This window comes from Drosophila obscura, unplaced genomic scaffold, assembly GCF_018151105.1.
Source record: "Drosophila obscura isolate BZ-5 IFL unplaced genomic scaffold, ASM1815110v1 contig_4, whole genome shotgun sequence".
NCBI lineage: Eukaryota > Metazoa > Arthropoda > Insecta > Diptera > Drosophilidae > Drosophila > Drosophila obscura.
This window is the reverse complement of record NW_024542828.1, coordinates 5,683,501-5,705,954: the sequence shown is the minus strand read 5'-3', so window position 1 is coordinate 5,705,954 and position 22,454 is coordinate 5,683,501. Positions and strand designations below refer to the sequence as shown.

Sequence of the window (22,454 nt, the reverse complement as noted above, 5' to 3'; positions counted from 1 at the left end):
GAATTTCAATTGATTGCAAAAATATTCCATTTGGCGGCGGCAGACCAAAATTTCGTTTTAATTAATTAGAATTGATAACAATAACGAACTGTGCCCCACTGCCACACAGCACCACCCACCCTTTAAATAATGGATGCCTTTAATGGCTTTTGTTTGTGTAGCCAATGGGGTCAGGGGCGGGGGCAGGAATCAAGATTCACTTGTTATATTATATATTTAGAATCCAAGGCCAAGTGAGGGGCCATGGGCCAGGGGCGAATATTGATTGAATGTGTCCGAGATATGGCCGAGATATGGGCTTAATCAAATTGACATTGCGGCTGGCTAATAATTCAATTAAAAAGCATGCAAGATATTCAATTAATTGCGAAATAAATTGAATATTTAAGCAATTAAAACAGATTTTTAGTTCGGTTTTTGCAGCAGCAGAGATTTTATTTTGGCTGCTAAATTGATTTAATGGCAATAAAATATAAATCCTACTGAAAGAACAGACAATAACTGACTCTCAAGTAACTTTAATATGGAATTTACCATGGAAGAGTTTATTGCCTTCAATCGGAATCGCTATCCACATTGAACATGCGCTTCATCTTTGCAATCCCCGCTGCAATTGATGTGCAGATAGACGCATCATCGTCTGCCTTGTCTATGATCTCATCTGCAGAGTCTTCCTTGTCATCTTCCATCCGTTCAGGACTTGCATCCGTATTGATATCTTCCTCTGCCTTGCGCGGATGCAGGCGCTTCTTCACTGACGATGACGCCGACGACTTGCGCTCCTCCTGGCGCAGTCGAGTTAGTTCCTGCTTGGCCAGCTGGTCCACATTCTTACAGGCCTTGTGGGTTGCATCTCCGATCACCTTTAAGCCGCCAGTTTGGGGCTTGTTTATCGTGCGATCCCGCAGTCCCTTCACATGCACCGAATCCAACTTCGGGCGAAATGTCAGCTTCTCCTCAAACAAACCTTGCGGCTGATAGCAGCTTCCATGCCGGCTGCATAGCTGTACGTTTCTTTGGGGCAGTGGCTGACGCACCACATCAAAGGACTCGGCACCCATGTGGAAGGTCTCGCTGCCATCGGACCAGAGGCGTATCTTGGCGTTCGCCTGCCTAGTGCCGTCGGCGTTAATGCGCCAGCGGACAGTGTCCCTTAAGCGGCGAATAAAGTCATTGCGTGACTGCTCATTCATGAGATCATTTTCGCTCATTACTTGCTGAAAAGTATTTTGATTGTAGGCCGCAGTCTCGACGTAAGTGTAGCGCGGCATCTTCTGCAAAACCGGTTGACCCTCCGCCTCAGAACGTGGCGGTGGCAAAGTTGCATGAAATTTTACAATTAACTCTTGTGCCAGCGGCTCTAAATATATATAGAGAGGAATAGAGTAGAGTTTTTATCCCGTACGAGTATAGAGAGTGAAAAGGGTATTGAATCTTACCGCTGTTCATTGGCGCAGCACTAAGAGAGGGACTTTGTGGCTTTGGAGTACCCTCAGCATCAATTTCCCTGATATTATCAACATCTGCAAAGATGATCTTACTCTTAATTGTAGAGGGTTTTGCATAATTAATACTCCTACATACCAGTCGAACAATCAATGAGCTCTGCCATGTCGTCCATTTTATTTTCTCTAAGATATTTAATTCGCAGATCTTTTGCCTTTCAACAAATTTTAATTTGCTTTAATTCTTTTGCATTTGACAGGAATGACACATTACTTTTTGTGCGATATTCAGTCGATAGTTGGAAATGATTCGATAGCAGATTAAGCATGCAGTAAGGGTACTCTTGCAAGTGTTTAAGGGCTGAATAAATATGTTTAATAATAAATACAATTAATGCATTTCCCGTACCAGCTGTTAATTAATTAAACGATTTACCTCTCTCGCTCTTTAAAGTTGCTCCATCCATTGCCCTAATTAGTCGGGGGCGTGGCTACATGGTCGCACATATTAGCAGACGGCATAGAAATTTGCTTAAGGGCACACGGCAAAATGGCACTGTGATTGGAGCAGTCCTTTCCACTCCAATCCGAAACACCATTCTCTGTGTGTGAGCCTGCCAAACCATGCAACATTCCGATGCCCCAAAGCAATTAGTGGAGGGAGCAGACCATGCCCCGCACCCGCCCCCGCCCCAACCAGCAACAGCTGAACTGCTTCAGTGGCAGCTGGGTGGCTCTCTGATTTTGATTGTAGCACCTGCGGCCTGGACAGCGGAATGGTGCAAGCTGCTCTTTGATCAGAGGAGCACTTGGTATTTGACAATTCACCCCAATGCACCGCATGGCCCTTGGGCTGAGGAGAGCTGAGCTCTCTGGGGCTGTAGCTCCCAAAAGACAGAGTGTATACCGCCTGCATGTTGCCTATAGAAATATATTTTCTGCCTGCATATTTTTCCCGAGTCTTTTTCTTCCGCAAGGGCGGCTTTGGCGATGTTCGAAGCACAAAAGAAGCTCACTATAATCCGTAACCAGGAACCAGCAACCAGGAACTGTATCTGCATCTGTGTGCAATGCATTCGAATGTATCCAAGATACGCCTTAGCTGGTGTTACGTGGCCATAAACTAAACTGTCACCAATCTTCGGGGGATGGGCGGTGTTAGAGCGAATTGAGCATGCCACACGACAAGGCCTGTACGAGCCTGTAGGCCAAATATCCTGCTGCACACATATTTGCCGACAAGCTTGGCCAACTACAAGCGAATGAATGGGGGGAGCCAGGTTGTGGGGCTAAGTCGAGGCCAGAGACAAAGAGAGAGAGAGAGAGAGAGAGAGGGAGAGGGTCCTGGGCATGTGTCAGCCCTTTGTGCTAATGCAATTTAGTGTCTCCTGCAACAAATGAACCTTGATTATGTGTTTATTAGACACCAATTTACGCCTGCTGCAGCAATGTTGCAGCTTGCAATGATGCAACAATACCACTGCCCCATGCCGCATGCCTTATCTGCTGCTCGAAGGCATGTATTTAAATGCCACACCATTGTCATAAGTATTTGCTGGTCGGCTAATCACATTGATGCCTGGGCCAAAATGTAAATGAATTTTTGCCTGCTAGCCATATATCGGTCTCTCGGTCTCTCGGTCTCTTGGTCTCAAATTAATGCCAAACTACGAGTATCTGTGTGTCAAACTGCCTCTCAATCTGACTGCTTGTCAGGTTATATTCCATGCCAATTAGTCTGATAATTCTAATCAAAGAGTGTGTCGTGCTGTGTCGATTGGAGGGGGGGGGCTGTGGAATGACTTCAGCATGGCTACACAGGCTTGATTTAATGATAATCAATTTGATTATAATGTCACAAAATATTGTTTATCCCGGCGGCTGTTTAAAATTAATTAATTCGAGGTTTATGCCACACTAAAAACAAAAGAAATAATAATCAAATCCAATGAGGAACACATACGAGTGTGTATGTATGTATTTGTGCATATTTAACGATGGAACCCCTTGGAAGAATAGTGCCACTAACCCAAAGAGTCTCGACTTAATGGCCATCCTACTGCAGCCGCAGGGGCAGAGTGAGGAATTGGAGCTTGCCCAAAAGCAAACACAATTACACTCACGCACTTAAATTTATTTACAGGCCATAAAGTAGACACTCGTGCCATATAGTGTCTCCTGTTAGTTTACATACCTCAAAGGCATTAATTATTTATGAAACTGAGACAACCAGCACGATACACAGAGACAGAGATGGAGTGAGAGTGAGAGTTAGGGAGATAGATAGAGAGAGACAGAGGAATGTCTATAAAATTACAAGCAAATGACCGTAAACACGAAAGGTTTTGAAATTCAAGCAAGTGAATGCCGTGACAACCGTTGTCCAACAGTAATTAAAGGCTATAATAAAGCTAACATTACAAAGCAGAAAGAAAGAGAGGGAATAGGGTTAGCGAGAGAGAGAGAGAGAGAGAGAGGGCGGGGGGAGAGAGATGGAGACACATGTCAGTTGTCAACGCAGCAATTTGACAGGAGCCCAGCATACATACCAGAAGGGTAAGGGGAATGGACCACAAAAACGGAGCCAAATGCTGACCGAGACAAACCATTAGAGCAGGATAAAAGCAAACTACACATATACATATGTACATACATATATGCACATTGTACAGTGCATTACGGCACAATAAGGCAATGGGGAAATTATAGGAAATGTTATAATGAACATGAAGATATGAGAGAGAGAGAAAGAGATATGAGAGCTGCGAAAATCAGTTTAAATATTCCGAAGTTTTTCCATTGAATTATGAATCGCTGTATTGCTATGCAACGCACTGTATCATCTCCTCCAATGGTATATGCCACATGTGGCAGCTTCAGATGTTTCAGATACTTGTATTCTTGAGCACTTTGGCTTTGTGGATTTTATGTCTTGCGGCCGGCATTATAAAATTAGTGACATCGTCTAAATGTGGTAAGTGGACAACGTATATCGTAGAAGGGGGTGTGGAGTGTGTGGAGGGTGTAGGTATATAGCAGCGAGTTTTCTGTGTACACCCTTAGGGCAACCGCACAAAGAACATTTGTTTGAAATTTTACACACAGCTTTAAATCGCAATTACGCCCACAAACTTAATGGTTAAGTGTGTGTGTGTGTGTTTGTGTTGTGTGTGTGTGCTGTGTGTTTGTGTGGCCAATATTTGTTTAAATCAATAAAACGCTAAGCGTAGCGAAACTTGCATTTAATTGGAACATATACATAGATAAATGATTTTAATGGCATTTTCTTGTATAATCGCCAAATGTTTCCACACTTTCTCTTGTTCACTCTCTCTCTCTCTCTCTCTCTCTGTCTCTCTTTGATTGAATTTCGAGTGCGTTTTAGTGTCATTAGTTAAATATTCATTAGCAAGCATTCATAAATAGCTCAACACTTAAAGCGTATCCACATCCCACATGGCATTTAAGCGCTTCGATTTTCTCTCGTTTGATTGCAGCCATCATTAATTGTTGGCCATTCATTGAGTCATAATGTCTGATATTAATATCAATAATTGATATGTTTGCGTTTAGGCTATTATATTAATTAATTGAAAGGCATTAACCAATTCATAAAATCTAAGAAAATCAAAGAAAATACAAGAAAATCAAAGAAAATTCAAGATAGTCCAAGAAATTGAGCTGTTTAAATTTTAGTAGGCGAATATATATTTTCTTTGATATTAGTTTATGAAATAATTTATGTTTCCGGACAATGATTGGCTGAAGCTTCAGGCAGAAATGCAACTCCAACCGAGGGTCTGTTCGCAGCCCATTTTCTCTCTCTCTTTTATATATCTAGCTGCCTTCAACATTCGTTAGAGTGTATCTGTTTAAGAACTATTGCCCCCTATACTCCTGGTAGATCCCTTGATTTCCGAGTTAATCTAATGATACTCCCTCTACTCCATCATCTTTATTCTCAGCAGTCGCCTAATAAACTGCAATTATGCGAAAGCCACAAAATGATGAAAGAACATTAGGTTACATAGCACGCTTGGGCAGGATGTCCATCCTGGCCATCCTGTCTGTCTGTCTGTCCATCTGTCTGTGGGGGCACATTGCTCATTTTAATGGCCGTCGAGAAATGAACTTTTGCCACGTGATTTGGCATACATCCTGCCACATCCTGGCCCTGTCAGTCCCAACCTGTGTTCCCAGAGCCAGAGTCACATCAATAGATAATTTTTCATAATTAATGCGTATGTCAGAACGTGGTTGCCCCTGTGTGTCCCACACACACACACACAGAGACGCTTTGAGGTTGAATGAACATAAAATGTGCCACAGAAATGAAACATTTTGTGTGTTGATTGTTGTCGAGGTTTTCTATGGTATTTTCAAACGGCAAATCAGTTCATTCTGCTTCATTTTCTTGGAAAATTGCAGGCCTTTTCTTTGCATTTTGCATAAGTATTTTTAATGTATTAAGCCAATTAAGGCACTGACAGACAGTCTGTTAAATGTGTTAAGCTGTTGTCCAGCAGGACCAGGACGTCCTGTCGTGTGCTGTGCTGTGCTGTCCTGTCCTGTCCTTTTGCTCTGCTCGACCTACAACAAGATTAATTTGGGTGCAAACTGTCTGCTGTGTGTGTGTGTGTTTCATTAAACAGATTTGGTTTTATTTACTTATACACTTAAAATAGATGGCTAAATATTTTCATCAGAGCTTCGAGCTCTGGGTTAGAAAATTTAATTGAAATTCCTTTGGCCATGTCCCATCCGTGTCCTATGCGTTCCGTCTGCCTCCTTGAGGTGACAATTTAAGCACGCTCAATGCCATCAGATAATGACGTTGATTGTGGCATCTTCTTGGTCGTTTTCGCTTCCCCTGTTCTGTTCTGCCCTGTCCTGCTCTGCTTTCGTTTCGTTTCGCTTTGCATCCATCTAGCTATTCATCCATCTATCCATCCATCCATCCATCAATCGCAGGCAAAGGCAAAGGCACTGGCACAGGCACAGACGACTGCTTCCTGGGCCTTCCTTACAGCCTGCTGCTAGTATATAGAGTAGCAGCCATGCCGCATCTCGTGTTGAGATGTTGCCGTTGTTGTCCTCATCCTTCCTTCGCCTTTGTTGTCCCCATGCTCGTCCCTCTCGTTCCCCCATCGTTTGCTCTTGCCAGTCCTTTGCCTCCGTTGTTCTTGTTGCACTCTGCTCTGACATTTTGAGTTTATGGCATATTTGCATTATAACTCTGCTGCCTCCTGCCTGCAGCCTCTGGGTGCTGGTCCCTGTTCAATCCTTTCAGCGCTACACACAGTGTGTGTTCGTGTGTGTGTGTTTGTCCCTTCCACTGTGTCCCTGTTTCATGGGTGCACTTGAACAATGACGTTGACTTTGTCGTTGAGGTTCCCATGAATGCATATGGGCCATGGGCCAGAGTTCTGGGTTGCTGGGTTGCTGGCTGCTGGGTTCTGAGTTCTGGCCTCTCGGGTCCTGTGCCCCGAACTCTCGACTCCTGCTGACGCAGCTGTTAACAAGGCAAATAACAACGCATGCTTGCATAAAAATTATGCAAAAGCTTAACAACCTAAAACTATTTGGTACACCCCCCCCCTCCCTGTACCCAACATACTTTAATTGGTCAATTTTGTTGCACTCCCTCTCTGGCGCTCTATCTTAACCCATTGACATCACCCATAGAGTGGGTTATTCTTATGAATTTGAGCTCTACATATATGTGGCCTCTGCATCAGTATGTCATCAGCAGAATGAGCATGACTTACCCCTTTCCCAGGCTGTCATTGCTGGGGGGGTTCAATCTCTTTCAGCACAATTCTGACACGTTTTGGGCTTCTGTGTCTATGGCTCGTGGCTCAATCAAGATTGATGTGCAGTGGCTAGCATATCTTTCAGTTGAAACTAAAGGCTAAGCCTTTACTAACCTGAAAATCGGCTTTCGTTTTGTTGTAAGCCTCTAGCTGCTAGCTAGGACCCCCAGTCACATCACTTTTAATTGGAAGCTATCTTTGCTTGGAGATGTGCAACGGAGATGGGTCCAAGACCTCAACAACAATTTAAGTTTTTGTGTGTTTCCGCACTCCACCCCGCACTCTGTGTGTGTTTTTGGCTAACAAACGTGTCTGTTAACCCCAAAAATCATATGTACAAAACTTGAACAAAGCCAACAGCGACAGATGAGGATGAGGATGATGATGATGATGATGTCAATAGCGACGATGCTGGATGTTGAGTTGGATGTTCTACAGTTTGTTGCACGAACACACAAAGTTGAACAAAGCCAGGGACCAGAGAACCAGTGCCAAAGCCAGAGAACCAGAGAACCAGAGAGCCTGCCACAATGTCTACACTAAACCTGAATGTGTAGCAATTTGCTAAACAAGAAAATAATTGACTTGCCACAATGTGAGGCACACACACACACACAGCCGCCCCCTCTTATGCCATAAAAAATGTTAAACATTATTAAAGAGAGAGAAAAGGAGGAGAGAGAGAGAGAGAGAGAGAGAGAGAGAGAGAGAAAATTGAATTTAATGGAAGAACCATCGCGGTTTCTGAGTATGCAACACTTTTTCGATGGCCACCAGACGCTCCTCCGTCGGCAAATGGTGTAGAAAAACGGATCGTAGCGTGGCATAAAAATGTATGGCGATGCCCCTCAAATGAAGCTCTGGCTGCCCTTTTTATTGCCATTGGATACTGATAAGTGGATGGTGATGTGGGCATGCTAGAGCGTCAACAATGCATGGGGCTGATGCTTATGCTGCTGCTGCTGCTGCTGCTGGCCCTCCTTCCGTTTACTCTCTCTCTAGTCTGTTCATCATCGTCATACCGATACCCACTGCAGCCGGCGATAAGATAAATTAATTCAAGTAGTTGGCCAGACACTAAGCCTCCCCCATACCCCACACACAAGCCTCACATTCCACTCGAATTCGTGTGTGTGTGTGGGCCATAGGCCACATTGTAATGAGCTTCATTTTTGCCAGACTTGCCAGCAGAGCGTGGGGCAGTGCCATGAAAGGGCATGCATAATGACTTGGTCCAAGGCTTATGCCGCAGTCTCCGCCCCCCCTGCCCCTGTCACGAAATGACGACGATGATGCCATGTCAACAGGCCCGAGACACGCGTCACCAATTGCCATACCGTGATTTACCAACAGAGAAATTGTGGCCATGGCAAAGGCAGAGCCTGAGTCAGAGCCATTGCCAAGGCAAATTGAAAGCGCGTGGCGTTCTGCCAAAACAAAATAAAGCACATACCAAGACAACACGAGCTGCAAATTGCACTGAACGCTGGCCGCGGTAGGTGCGGACATTCCATGTCGATTGCTGGTGGATTCATCTTCAGGGGATAATCCCACAGAAAACTTTGGACTAGCTGCGAGCAGAGTTTGAGGCCAGGAAAACTTCACGCAAAAGTATCATTTAACACGCATGTAAAACAGAATCTGCCCTGTCCTGCCCTGGCCCACAAAAACGGAGCAAACAGTGGAGCAGAGTGGGCAGAGGAGATACACATGGAAAGAGGGTGGCTGACAGGTCCTCAAACTATGTTTGCTCATTAGTAACCGATGACTGAGCTCCGAGCACTGCAAAACAACCTCATCAGCAATCATCATTATGATCGTCTGGCCAGACAGCAGCACAAGTCTAACCCTAGCCCTGACCTACGAGTGGAGGAGGTACATACGAGCCATACTCGTAGGCATATCTGTAATTTCTAATCAAACGTTAAATGAATAATTAAGCTTCAGGGCAGGATCCTGTTGCTGTCCAAAACGGAAATTGCTACCGAAGGAGAGATGATTTTTTATTACAGCTAAAATTTGCCTTTTTGGGTTGGAGCAATGGATTTGAAGGCTTAATAGAATTTGAATTTGAATTAGGATTCACTCAAGTGAAGGGAATGGAATGTAGCTGGGAGAATATCTCTGCGTAGGAAGGGGAGGGAGGGAGGGAGGAGTCGTCTGGTATCTGATGTCGGATGTCAAAAGTCAGCATTTACTCGTAAATTCATGATTTATCCCAAGTTTCCAGTTGGAACTGCATTAGTTTTTGGGGCAATTACTGGGAGATTGCGCATTAGGGCGCAAACCATAGCAGATTCAACCATTCATTCCCTGCCACAATGCCCCAAAAAAGTTCAGTTTCACGTCGAAGCGTAGTAGTGACCAGAACAGAAAAAGCAACCAAAAACAGAGAGAGAGAGAGACATGGAGAGAGCCTGACTGGCTGTTTTTCCTGAATTTCCCCAGTTAGTTTTCAGCCCAGATTTGGGCTCGTCAATCGTTCGCCCTCCGAACTGGCACAGCCACTTCATGTAAAATGAAGGAAAAGCCTGGGCTGGGAGAACTGGACAGGACAGCAGAGCAGCAGAGACTACCCAGCAGCCCGGTAGTCCGGCAGTCTGCTGACGGCTGCAGCGGAACTGCCTCTAGAAATTCTCGAAAAAAAAAAAAACAACTACAAAACAGGAAAGAACAGAGTGCCTCTTCCTTCTGATTTCCGACGACGCACTTAACCCCAATTCCTCTTCGTTGTTTAGGTAAAAAAACACAAACACGAAATGCAATCGAAGTTGAAGTTGGTTTTGCTTTTGGTTTAATAATTGAATGCATTTATGGCTGATGGCTCGTGGCTCGTGGCTCCTCGGCATTCAGTTTGAATTTGTCTGCAAATTTCATTAAAAAGTATAATCGAAATGTTAACTGGCAGCCGAGAGAGAGGGCACACAACAAAAAGGAAAACATAAAATTATATTTTAAGCACTCTCCAAGTGCCGCTCCGCTTCGCTCCGCTCCACTCCTTCATTGCCTTCCCTTTTTGAGTGGAGAGTCCAGTCCCGGTGCCTGGAGCCTGGAGCCTGTCTAAATCCCTGGGATGCTAATGCCTGTAGAAGCGTTCCCATTTTTTGGAGTTCTGCATCCTCTGTTGGATGCTGGCATCCACTTGAAGACAGCCACCGCCTCTGCCCTCTGCACATGGCCTGCATAATGAATGGGAATGTGTCTAAGAGCTTTTCGCTCTGCTCTCCAATGTTCTGCGGTTGTTTTTCCAGTTTAATTTTCCGTTTTTAGTTGCGTTTTATTCTATTTTCTTTCATGTTGATTACAATGCGCAATAAAAGCGCAATTTGTGGGCATATTTGTGGGGGGCCAGCAGATTATTCTGGAAATACCATCAAAAGGAAGTGCATAAAAGCATGGATAGCATGGCTAAAACTTTAAATTTAATTTGGAATTTATTGTGAGTGGATATCGGATACGGAAGCACTAATACAGAGAGGCTGACCATGCGCTATTAATTTCCCCCCACTAATTACTTGAATATTTCCCCAAGTTACGTTTACGTCCTGTCCTTGTGCATTGATAGGTTTCAATGTCCCCCCTTTTAGAGTTATGCAAATTGGCAACACTCGCCTGTGATTTTCGCTTAAAACTTAAAGTGGCTGCCGCTGCCAATGATGTGGAAAGATTTCCATGTAAATTTGACTAAATTATGAGTACAAGATGCCCATCTGCATCACAAGTAACCCTTTTGCAGAACCTTTTTACTCCGTCGGTTATCAGTCACAGCTTTGAGCAGTAAATTTCGGCACAAATGAGTTGGTTGAAGGCCAAGTTCAGTGAGTTAGTCAAGTCGAGTCGAGTCGAGTAGAGTCAAGTCGAGTTGTGTCCGTGTGTCAAGGGCAGCTGCCAGCTGACTTTGACTCTGGTCTGGTCTGGTCACATCCCTCGACTGACCCAACTAATTTTATGCCCATTTGCAGAGTTCTCGCTGCCTGCCTGGAGGGGCCAAAAGCTCTTTACAAAAAGAAAAAAAAAGAGAAAAGAAAAGAAACCGAAATGTGTTAACTTTATCTAAATTGTTAAAACATTTACCAAATGACCTCACGTAGCTAAACGTGGATGGGACTGTGTATGTATGCGACTCTGTGTGTGTGTGTGTGCGTGTGTGAGTTGTGCTATCGCTCGATCGTCCTGTGGCCTTTGCCTGTCGCCTGTCGTCCTGCCTGAAACGTGACTCCTTCTCCACGAGACCAGAGACCAAAGACCCCGTTTTCCATTCGGCAGCGTATGTTCATTTAGATGTTCCCTGCCTCCCCCAACCACCCATTATGGTATTTTGATGCAGGATGCATGGCAACCCTTCAACTTCTGCCTTTTTTTGCTTTGCCTCCATTCTGATATTTATTATGCTGATTTTTGGAGTGGCTGAAGCTCACGTCTGACGTTTACTTGTCAGTCACTTAAAGCATTACACAAATTTCATATCAAACTAAAGATGAAAAGCAGCTCAAGCTTCTAAGCAGATGTGGAACCCATAGAGAGGGGGAGCAGGAGACCAGTGAGCAAAGCCTGCAGGCAATGAGCTTAATCAAAGCACAGCTTAAATGTAAGTAAAAGGAGCTTACGGTTAACTAAGTACAATGGAATTTGATTTACTTTTTTGTTCGACCGGATCAAAAGGTTTTTGATTTCCACATCAAAGCTTAAAGTTAATAAAAATTCACGGATTGTGCAACAATATTTCAACTAATTTTCATACGCAACATAAGTAAAATTTGATCAAAACTAAAACGAGTTAAAAGCCACAGAAAAGGTGCAAATGCTGAAAGTTTAACAAATATTTATATGCATTCGGAATGTGGCAAATACATTTATTGGGCCCAAACCTTTTTCTGTCCATTTCCCACCTCAAGGGGAAAAGCCACAAATGGGTGGGCGGCAGCGGCATAAAGGAATGCAGGGTAAATATTCAAAAAGTTGTTTTTGGCTCTAACTATTATTTTCCCTTAGAGAAATTATGCGTTGTAAATTGACAAGTTGACTAAATGAATGCAAAAAGTGAACGAGAAAAAGTTAAAATTGTTTAAATTTCAATCGTGGTTAGCCTTTCATCATGTAAATGCCCGCCACACACACCCATAAGTATCTGTGTGCGTTGAAGTATCTGTGTGGGATGTGTGGGTGTGTGTGTTTGTGTGGATTTTTGCTTAATGTTTGTTCTTGTTCAGAAAGAGAGTGAGAAAGCATTTACAAAATGTTTTTGGGGCCTGCAAGGCCTCCGAAAGTATGTTATAAAAATATTTTATGACATGTAAAAAGCATCAATAAAAGGAGGTTTCGTTCGGGATACGCTGTACAGTGTGGACACCCCATCCATCTACCGCCATTACTCGTACTTTTTTGCGCCCCCTCTTTTACCGGTTCTGTTTATCGCTGGCCTCATCCACATTCACATTGTTGTTGCTGCTGTTTTTGCAACGAACCCGCGCTTTATCCCTTTTTGGCCTCGTGGGCCCTCGTGGGTTATATTTCATGTTTGTTCGTTCGCTGCTGTTTTTTTTTGTTTTTGTTTTTGTTCTTTTTTTTTGTGGCCATTGCTTTGGTTTTTGGCTTTCGGTTTTTCGGGGGCCGTTTTACGGAAAATTACGTTTAAGTATGTGTTAGAATTGACGCCGTAACAGGTTGTAAATAAAGTGGAGAACGCAATTTGTATTACATTTCGACTTTATTTGCGGATGCATGCTCGTATATCATTTATCATAAACGGACTGGAGTGGAGTGCACTGGCCTCTGTGTCAAAAGGTCAAAGGATAAGCAATAAATTGATTGCCCCTACATCCATTTATACCCCCCACCCCCCATAACAACTGGCTCCCGTTAATCATTTGACTTTGTAGTCGCCCGTTTGAATTATGCAGAAATCCCCAACGCGATTAAAGTTTTCGGTGTTTCGGTTTTGGCCACCGCACATGTAATTAATCCGATTTTCTCCGTGGCAAAAATGCATCACAAAAAATTCGGTAAACGGTGGCTGGGTGGGGGGTGGAAAAGAATCTCGTTAAAAGTTTGGGAAATAAATTTTATATACTCGAACGCACTGCTAATATGATAAAACACAGAAAGGAGCGTCGTGGCGCGATGCGACGGCGTAGGGGGGTTCGACAGACGACCCAAAAAAAGTATTTTGATAAGCCGCTTACAACACTCCGCTCCGTTCTGGTAGCCAGTGCCCTTTCTCTTTAGCCGCCTTTTTTTCGTGATGTCACAAACGGCAGCATTTGTGACATTTTCTCCTTGTGGAACGGGCGGAGGGGGTGCGGGGGAGGGAGTGATAACTTTTTCATGTGCATTTCGAACTTTTGTTTTCGTTTTTGGGCTAATTGTCAGTGCAAAGCCGCAAGCGGCATGGAAAACTTTTTGCGCTCTTCAATTTTTCGTTTCCTTTTTGTTATTTTTTTGTGTGTTTCCGAGTAACTGTAAAGTAGAAATTAATTTCACTGTAAATGCACATAATCAAGTGTGTGCGTGAGGGGGCAAAAAAAAAGATGATAAAGCGGCTCTAAGGCTCTTGAGGCAATCAGTGGCGAGAGGCAGGAGGCAAGAGGCAAGAGGCAGGAGGCGGGAGGCAAGAGGCAAGACGTAGAGTGCAGAAGCCGTAGACCAACTCCATCAACACCATGCAAAAACTTTCACAACGAGAGCAAACACGAAAGAGAGATAGATACAGGAGGCAGTGAAAAATAGCGAACGAGTGGGAGAGAGAGCGGTAAAGAGTGGGGTGGGGTGAGGTGGGGTGGGGTGGGGTGTGAGTTCGAGTAAAAGAGTAACAGACACACACAAAAAGATGAAGCACTTGAGAGCAGACATTCCGCGGGCAGGGACTCCACTCTGGGTTGGGTTGGGTTTGGTTTGGCTTGGTTTGGATCTTAATGAAAAGGCAATCTCATCTGCTTGTCTGCTGTTGCACCCAGACAACCTAGAAAAGGCGTAGAGTGCATCAGACGTAAAGAGGGAAATGCTTAATTGAAAAAAAATTATGCAGACTGTGAAATTAATGTGAGTTGCAGTCAGACTGAGTAGCAGAGTAGAGATTTCTACAAACCACACAAAAGGGAGCTAGAGCTGGAGCTGGAGCCGGGCTACGGAGGCTGGAGCACTCAAGGGCTGTTTCAGCCGCAGTGGGGGCCAATATCAAGTATGCGCCGCATGTGACGGGTCATGAATATGCAAGTGACCAAAAGATAGAACTTCAAAGAACTTAAGCAATCAATCAGGGCACCCGCGAAGCCTGTAGCCGCACCCCCAAAATTGGCGTCGACTCGACTTAATCAAGCCAATAAACTTCATTTAAGAAGTTCTCTCTCGCTCTCTCTCTCTCTCTGTTCGACAGGCAGACTCGGGAAGAGAGAAGCCAAAAGCAGCAGCTGTTTTGAAACTATAACAAGCTCTTCATCATGGTCAACAACTTGACTGCCCCAGCGGATGGAAAACAAGAGAAAACAAGAAACCGAGAAGAGAACACAGGGAATAGAGACTGGGAACCCGACACCAAAACACTGTTTATAATCTATGCTAATTTTCGCCTTCTCTATGGCCCAGAGATTGTCGGACAGTTTTCATTTCTTTACACACAAAAAAACACAACACGAAAAAGTAGTAGAAGAAGATGAAGAAAGTGGCATTAAAATTAATGAAGTTGCGACCAGCAACAACAAAAACAGAGAGACTCTACTGTAGTCCTGGTTTCTCCATTGCAAGCGAAAACAGAAAAGAAAGCAAAATTTTAATCGTGATCTTATTACGCGCGTTAATTACGAAATACAGCAAAAACATGAAAGAAATGAGCAGCGAGGACTTCCAGCAGGATTCCACTGGTCTCTGGTTTATGGCTAAGGCGAGTAAAATTAAGATGCCACGGATGGGGCGGCAAGGAAAAATAGACGGGCGCATAGATAAGCAAACTGCAATCTAGCACATTTTGCGGGTTGTTTCTCTCTCCCCTATTTTTGTTTGCTGTTGCACAAGTTTTATGACCCGCCGAGCAACATTGTTGCCACTGGCCATTTTTCATTAGAACAATGCAGCATGCAATAGCAGCAGCGGCAGCAATGGAGCGCTGCAGTTCCCATCCGATATAACATGCATAGCAAAAGATGGAAGGCAAAGGGCAAACAAGATGAAGGCAACAAACAGAGAAACTTTAATCAAAATGGTAGAAAAATCAAACAGAAAGAAGGAAAGCTTGAGAGCGAAAAGCGGAACACAATTGCTAGAAAATTTGGGAATGAAAGCAAAATGGGGTAGCAAAAAATAAAGATCAATGAAAAGCCCTGAGGGATTATCGAAAATTTGTTATAAAATATGAAGCACATTGTAAATTAAAGTGCCTAGATCAAAGCCAAGACAGAGTAATCTTAGAGAAGAACTCCCATTTATTAATTGAAAATTCTTCACCCTACTTCGCTTTTATCTTCCACTGTTTCATCACTCTTTTTATTTTAGTTCTATATAACTCTATAAATTTTACTTTCAACTAATTTCGCTGATTAGCTAATATGAAATATGACAGAATTTTTTTAAGCCAAGTGCTCATTAATTTTAACTTGTAATGCAGTTTTGACTAAGGCACAAAGTTAAACCAAAAAAGACGGGGGAAGTGCTGTTCGCTGGAGGCAACTGTTGCTTAATTTATGCAGCACATAGAAAACAAAAAGAAGTAGAATAAAATAACACAAACAAAAAATACTCTGGACAAAGGTAAAACAATTGACTATGTGTGTCCTGGTTGTTTTGTTTTGTGGTAGGGGAAATTCAAATAAACCGCTGGACGGCAGGATTACATACATAAGCGGCTTGGTCATTGGCCATTGGCCACCACTAAAACAAACAGCAAACAGATACACGGATGCACAGATACAGACACAGATACAAAGCAACAGTACATATACAGATACAAAGCAACAGTACAGATAGAGATGCAACAATAAACATTAGAGCAAACCGAAACTCAAATAAAACGAAAGCTAAGCTTTGTTGGGGGGTTGAAATATTTATATGGGTGGCCACTCTTGCAGAAAGGATAGATTTAAAGGGAGCCTATAACTCCAACGGAGACTGCCACTTAAAGTATAGGGGATATAATTATAAATCACAGACTTAGTCTCCACGTCTACGTGTCCCCGTATCCGTCTCTGTGTCCGTGTCCATGTCTCTCTGTTGCTGTTTCGCCTGGCCACACAATCAAATAACTTAACGCCACGTTGATGCTGCATTCAACGCAAGATTTAATGCCAAACAGAGTTTGAAAAGCCATCATCAAGTGCATGTAACCGAGCAGGACATCAGGATATCGAGCAGCAGGACACAGCAGCAGGAGCAGCAGCAGCAACAGCAGCAGCAGCAGAAGGAGCAGATGACCAAAGATATACATTGCCAGAGGACATTGAACGACAAGTATAAATGCTTGACCATCAATACCAGATACCAGAGTCATAGATGGGGCAATGGAAGGAGGCACCAAAATGAAATTGCCGTTGACACACACACACACACACACACACACACGGACCCCGCCGGACCTGCTCTGCTCGTACGATAAATGGTCACAAAAAGCGCAACAAATGAAGCAGCAATCCGAAGGCAATGGCAATGCGATGATGTGTATCGCCGGAGCTCCTCCTAATGTTTTGCGGCTGCTATTCGGATGCTGTGGTCGGAGAAATGGTCCTGCGGTGTGGACCGAGTGCAGTTCCACTTCTGTTTCACATTCTTGCCATCTGTTCATTTCCGGGAATTCGAGACAAAAGTTCATTTTACGCTTATCAAGGAATTCAATTAGCATTTGGTTTATGCATGAAACTGAATCCCCCCAAAAAATAAAACACATTCAACCATTTTAAAAACCTTTCGCTTTTTTCAGTTATTCCCATTTTCTCTCTCTCTCTCTTTTTATCTCTCTGCCAGTGAGTTCTGGGATTCTATTTTACGCTGCCAACTCTCGGCGTTCCACCTCTTTCTATTTCTCTCTCTGTCTCTGAAGTTCGTTTTTTTATTCTCTCTGTCTCCCTTTGAGCTCTCGGGGTTCTCTTGTAATTGCCCCACAAAACTTTGCTATTTGTATTTATCTTTAGACAACTTCATGCCACACGTGGAGCATACGCATCGCATGGGGCACAGCGGCACGGGGGAACATGTGCCAGCTGCTGCTGCTGCAGTCCACGGGGCGTATGCGTAATTTTTGTTTCCTCGCCCTACCCTTTTTCCACTTTCTTTCCTCTTTTTGTATACTTTTCGCCAAGTTTTACTCTCGGGTTTTTCATTCCACTTAAAGCATGGGGCATGGGGCGTGGCTACATTGTAACGAATGGAGGATTTCGGGCAGCAAGCAAAGTGGGAAGAAAAGCTAGTGAAAAAGTATCCTTTCCCGCCCCACCGCCGCGTGGTCTGAGGATCTGAGAGAATGATTTTTATTTTAATTGTCAGCCTTCTGCTGGTATTTCTCGCTATAATGAGTTTCGGGTATATGTTAAATGAATCTGAAATGAGAATGAAATGATTTTAATATAGAGAAGTTGAGGAGGGGGAAAGTAGTTGCAGAAAATCACAGAAATCCAGAAATGATCCCTTTAATGCCCCCATTGTCTTATGGCAGCAGGTCGGTCATTTATTTTTCCGAAAAAAAACGTTCCTCAATAATTTGTAGCACTAACAACTTCATCTTCTATATGCCCCCGCTGGCAGTTTACCAAATTTTCCCAATCAAAGAAAATTGAAATACCAGAAAAAAGCACACATATTTATGCGCATATTAAAATAAAATAAAAATCCATTGGATATATGGGACATAATCCAGAGCTCTCCGCTTTGCCAATGTCCTGCTGTTACATTGATGAATGCGTCGCCCATCGTCAGCACAAACGAGCAAAATGCGTTTCCCTGTGTATCTCTTTTTTTTTGCATGCGATTTGATAATCAAAGATGGAGCGGAGGTGGCACAAACATGCTTTGGGGTTTTTTGATTCTCTTTTCTGTCATCGGTTGGAATGGCAGCCAGCAAAGTTTTCCATGTGTATGCGTGTGTGTGTGTGTGTATGTGCCTGGAGGAGGAAGGGCTGTGTGGGTGACAATTGTGAAGTATGTAAACAATAAAATGAAACAAATCAACATTTTATGAAATATTGACAAGTGATATCAATCATTTTTGGCCGTTGTGAGGTCGCTATGGATTGCAGTTTTTCCGGTACTTTTTCTTGTGTTGCTTTCTCTACATGTTCTGTTTGATTAGCTGTAAAGTTGTTTATGGTTTTTGATATGTGTGTATGTGTGTGTGTGTGAGTATTGAACTTCTGGCAATTAAAGTGTGATAGAGAAATGTAATATCATTCGGATGATAGATGCGCCTTTCTATAGCACTGCAGGTGTTGGCAGCTCTATTACAAATAAAAGACATTGTAGTTTGTGCGAAACACAAGCTTTTCAGAGACTACAAAAAATAGGAGCAAAACTTGCAGGTTTATCAGAGTTTCCCCTGCCCAATGGCAGCTGTCAGAAACTTCCGAATTTACGTATACGCAAAAGTAATTGAATAAATGAGTGCAACAGCTGCAGAAAACCTGCATAAAAAGTTACCCAAGATAATCGCTTATACAAGTTAATATTCTTAGCCCAATAACGCACAGAATATCCTCAAAATGTTGTACTTTCTGGCTAATTAAATGGTAGAAACACGCAATATAATCAACGTTTGAATACATATCAAAGTTTTGGCCAACTAAATATAATTGGCTGAAACTGTAAAATCATATATGGAGGAGATGGGGAAACCAAAATTTTGGGCTCGTTTGGCACGCGCCAAAACAAAATTGTATACCACAATGCACACAATTTTGCATAAATATTCGTTGTAGATAGAATGCGTGTTGTATCTTAATAAAATAAAATGAATTTTTGGCAAAAAGTTACCCATTTTTGTTGTTAATTATAATTGGTGGCTAAATAATTGTTGGGTTAATTAAGTTTCACGTTTGCAATGGCACAGAAATAAATAGAAAATTGTGTATGTCCAAAATGGCCTGGGGTCAGTTATTTAGTTGCGAATTTAAAGCATAATTGAGCTCAACTCAAGTGGAAATTGAAGAAAAGATATTCCTAGATCATTTGAAAGAACTTTTAAGCTTTTATTTGCCCCAATTATTATATATTTGTGTCTTTGATTATCTTGAACCATGCAATCAATTTACTTTGATTGCTTCTTCATTTAGGTGTTTAATATTTATTCATTATATGCTCTAATAGATATATTTTCTTCAATTATAACAAGAAAATGTATCTTTAAGAGATTCGTAAGAAAATTTTGTTAAATTTATAGAAAATTTGCATGGGTGGAAAGAGAAAGCTTTCTACCGGAAAATTCATGGCAAATGTTGTCCAAATTTCTCTTTTGCATTTACATAGCAACACTAGATTTCACACACACACACACACACACACATACACATACACATATAAAAACGAATGACTTCCGCCAGCGCTTTGTTTCCGTTTCCCTGCCGAACATGGGCAAAACTCTGGTGCTGGGTTCCTGGACTCCATATCCTTAGATACGCTACGTAGTACCCACTGACTTTCTGTCTGGCAGTCTGTCCCCACCACTGATGTTTGCTATGCCTGTCACTTTTGTTTAATTTTATTTTTTTTGGCCAACAGCGCGTATACGCAACGCACTGCAATATTGAAAAATTCCTTTGTTGTCATTTGCTTGCTACTGGAGGCTTCAGTTTCGGCTCCAATTCCACCTCCATCTATATATCTTCTCTTTCTTTCTTCACTCTATGTTTCGCTCTCTTTCTGGCACATTTACACACTTTTTGTGTGTGTGTGTGTGTTTGTGTGTCTCGCTTCCAAGTCTCTGGGGTTCCCTTTCCATTGTTTGCGTTTGGTTTTCATTGTACAAATTTTTGTGTCAATTGCAATAAAGCCATTGTCGTCACAGACACCAGTCTGTGTGTTTCTTATAGATTTTAATGCACCGATTTTTTTTTGTACTACTACTCTTTTGTTTGCTTATATCAAATATTATTCGATAAGGCTTTAATTAGTACGATTTTTCTAACAAAAGTTGATACAATAAGTGGTCGAACATGTCGTTCGTTATTGAATTTTCTGCCTCAGAACAATCTAAACCCACTTAAAAATGCTTGCCACAAGCCTATTAAAGCAATTACATTTAATTGGCATTGCGAAAAGCCATACAATTTCCAAGATTTCCCCACATTGAAAACCCTCCAAAAGGTAAAAGTTGTGCAAAAAATGTTCCAAAAATAAATACCTGCAGGAAGCAACGGCAAAGTTCATGGGGACAAGGACAGCGTCAATGCTGTGCACACTGCCAGCACAATTCGTTGGCCTATTTACCATCATTAATCATGCGGACTTGTAATTTATCTTGGCCCTGGCTTTTTATATTCGTCCCCCCCCCCACTTGATGATGATGATGAGTACCTGGCGGATGGCCATGATGATGGAAAGCCAGGCAGGAGCCCCACGACCACGACATCCCCTCAAGTCTAAAGGCGCTGCCACCAAAAATACTTTCTAAATACTTTTTTAATAGCTTAAGCGCATTTCCTGTTTTTATTAAAATAAAAGCAACAACAACAACAACAGCCATACCCCCCAGAGGAGCGGTGTGTCGCTCAAAACATATGCCAAACAATTTTTTAGGGAACTTTGTCACCGCCAATGAAAAGTTTTGTGGGCTGTGCGCTTGCCTTGGGCGTGGTTGGGGCCTGGCATAATGATGGGCAACTCCGACTTGCACCTGCAGCAAACACGAGGCCCCACGATGGGGCAAGTTTCTTCTTTTTTTTTTTTGGGCACCCTTATGTAAATCTCCTAAATTAAGTGCCAGCCCTCTTGTCATCTCTCTCTCTCTTTCTCTTGCCCTTCCTTGTTGCTTTCTCTTTCTGCTGCTCAGTTCCTTCCCCCAGGTGATTGTCCTGTCCACAGGGCTGTCTCTTCTGTTCACTTTTCTTTGCTTTCTGCTTTGCGCCCTTCTCCCTTTTCTCCTTTTTACTTAGTTTTTTTTTCCATTAATTTGTTTGGTGCTTCAGAAGACAAAAATTTAAATGAAATATTTTGATGGTCTCCGACTCTGTAAATAAAAAGTGAGAGAGAGAGAGGGAAAACTAAAAAATAAATTTAATATTACATTGCGAATTTATTACACAAAATTGCAAACATTTCTCAGTATTCGTTTAATGAATTTTCCAATAGAGCAGGGAATGGGAATGGCGCGGAAAAACGTGCCTCGTAACAGACTCTCAATTAACTCTGTTTGGATTGGGTTTGGGTTTTTCTCCGCTGGCCATTGCTTCCATCATTGGGACTTAAGTTAAACAAATTTCCTCCCATCTAAAAACTCTTCCTGCAACCCGCACTCTAATCCTTTCTAACAAATTTAGCAGCAGTTTAAAAACCCTTCACAGTGCCTCGGGGCTAATGACTAAGCCAGGCCAAAGGCAAAGAGCGGAAATGCAACAAATAAATACAAAAAGGCGACTTAATGCCACAGACAGACGCAGACGCAGCCGCAGCCACAGCAGTATCAAGCAACAACAATGCGAAAACTGAAATAAAGTTGTCACAGAGCCAGAGAGAAGCCCTTGGGGCAGGCAGTCAGACAGGCAGGCAGGCAGGACCACGTCCACATCCACATTCACGTCCATTTCCACGGCCAGAGCCTTAGCCACATGCTCATTTAGAGTGAGAAGCCCAAAAAAAAAAGCAGAAGAAAATAGAAAGGCCCTTTCTGTTGTCCATAGCAAGCATTTTATCATCATCATATTACCCTTGAAGCAGAGTCCAAGCCAAGGGGAAAAAGCAATACAAAAGTAAAATAAAATGCCCGACCGAGAGGAGTAGGAACAGGCAGGAACAGCAGGCGTTGCACGTCATTAGGGCAACATGCACGGCTGAGCTGCAGGCCTGCAGGACCCCCCCAGTGGATGTGTTTGGCTAAAGTGAAAATTTTATTTAGCAATTTTCTGTTTAAGGATTTCTATTTCCGCCAAGGCACCCGCCAGACATGGTCGCAGAAAAAAAGAAAGCAGAATACCCATAAACAAATAGGAAAATAGATGGCCGAAAGAGGCGAAAGAGAGAGAGAGAGACAGGGTGATAGTGAGAGGGGAGGCACAGATGAAGAGGAGAAATA

At 42.9% G+C, this 22,454-nt stretch overlaps 1 protein-coding gene across 1 annotated transcript; it reads right to left on the bottom strand.

Annotated features, from left to right (window-relative positions):
- Positions 1-421: 421 nt before the first annotated feature.
- On the bottom strand, positions 422-1,612 carry LOC111065820 (RNA polymerase-associated protein LEO1). The gene is made up of 3 exons (XM_022354244.2): positions 1,585-1,612; positions 1,440-1,523; positions 422-1,360 (listed from the first exon to the last, which is right to left on the bottom strand). Exons 1-3 carry the CDS (start codon positions 1,610-1,612, stop codon positions 555-557), a joined length of 918 nt encoding a protein of 305 aa, XP_022209936.2. The 3' UTR covers positions 422-554.
- Positions 1,613-22,454: the final 20,842 nt, after the last annotated feature.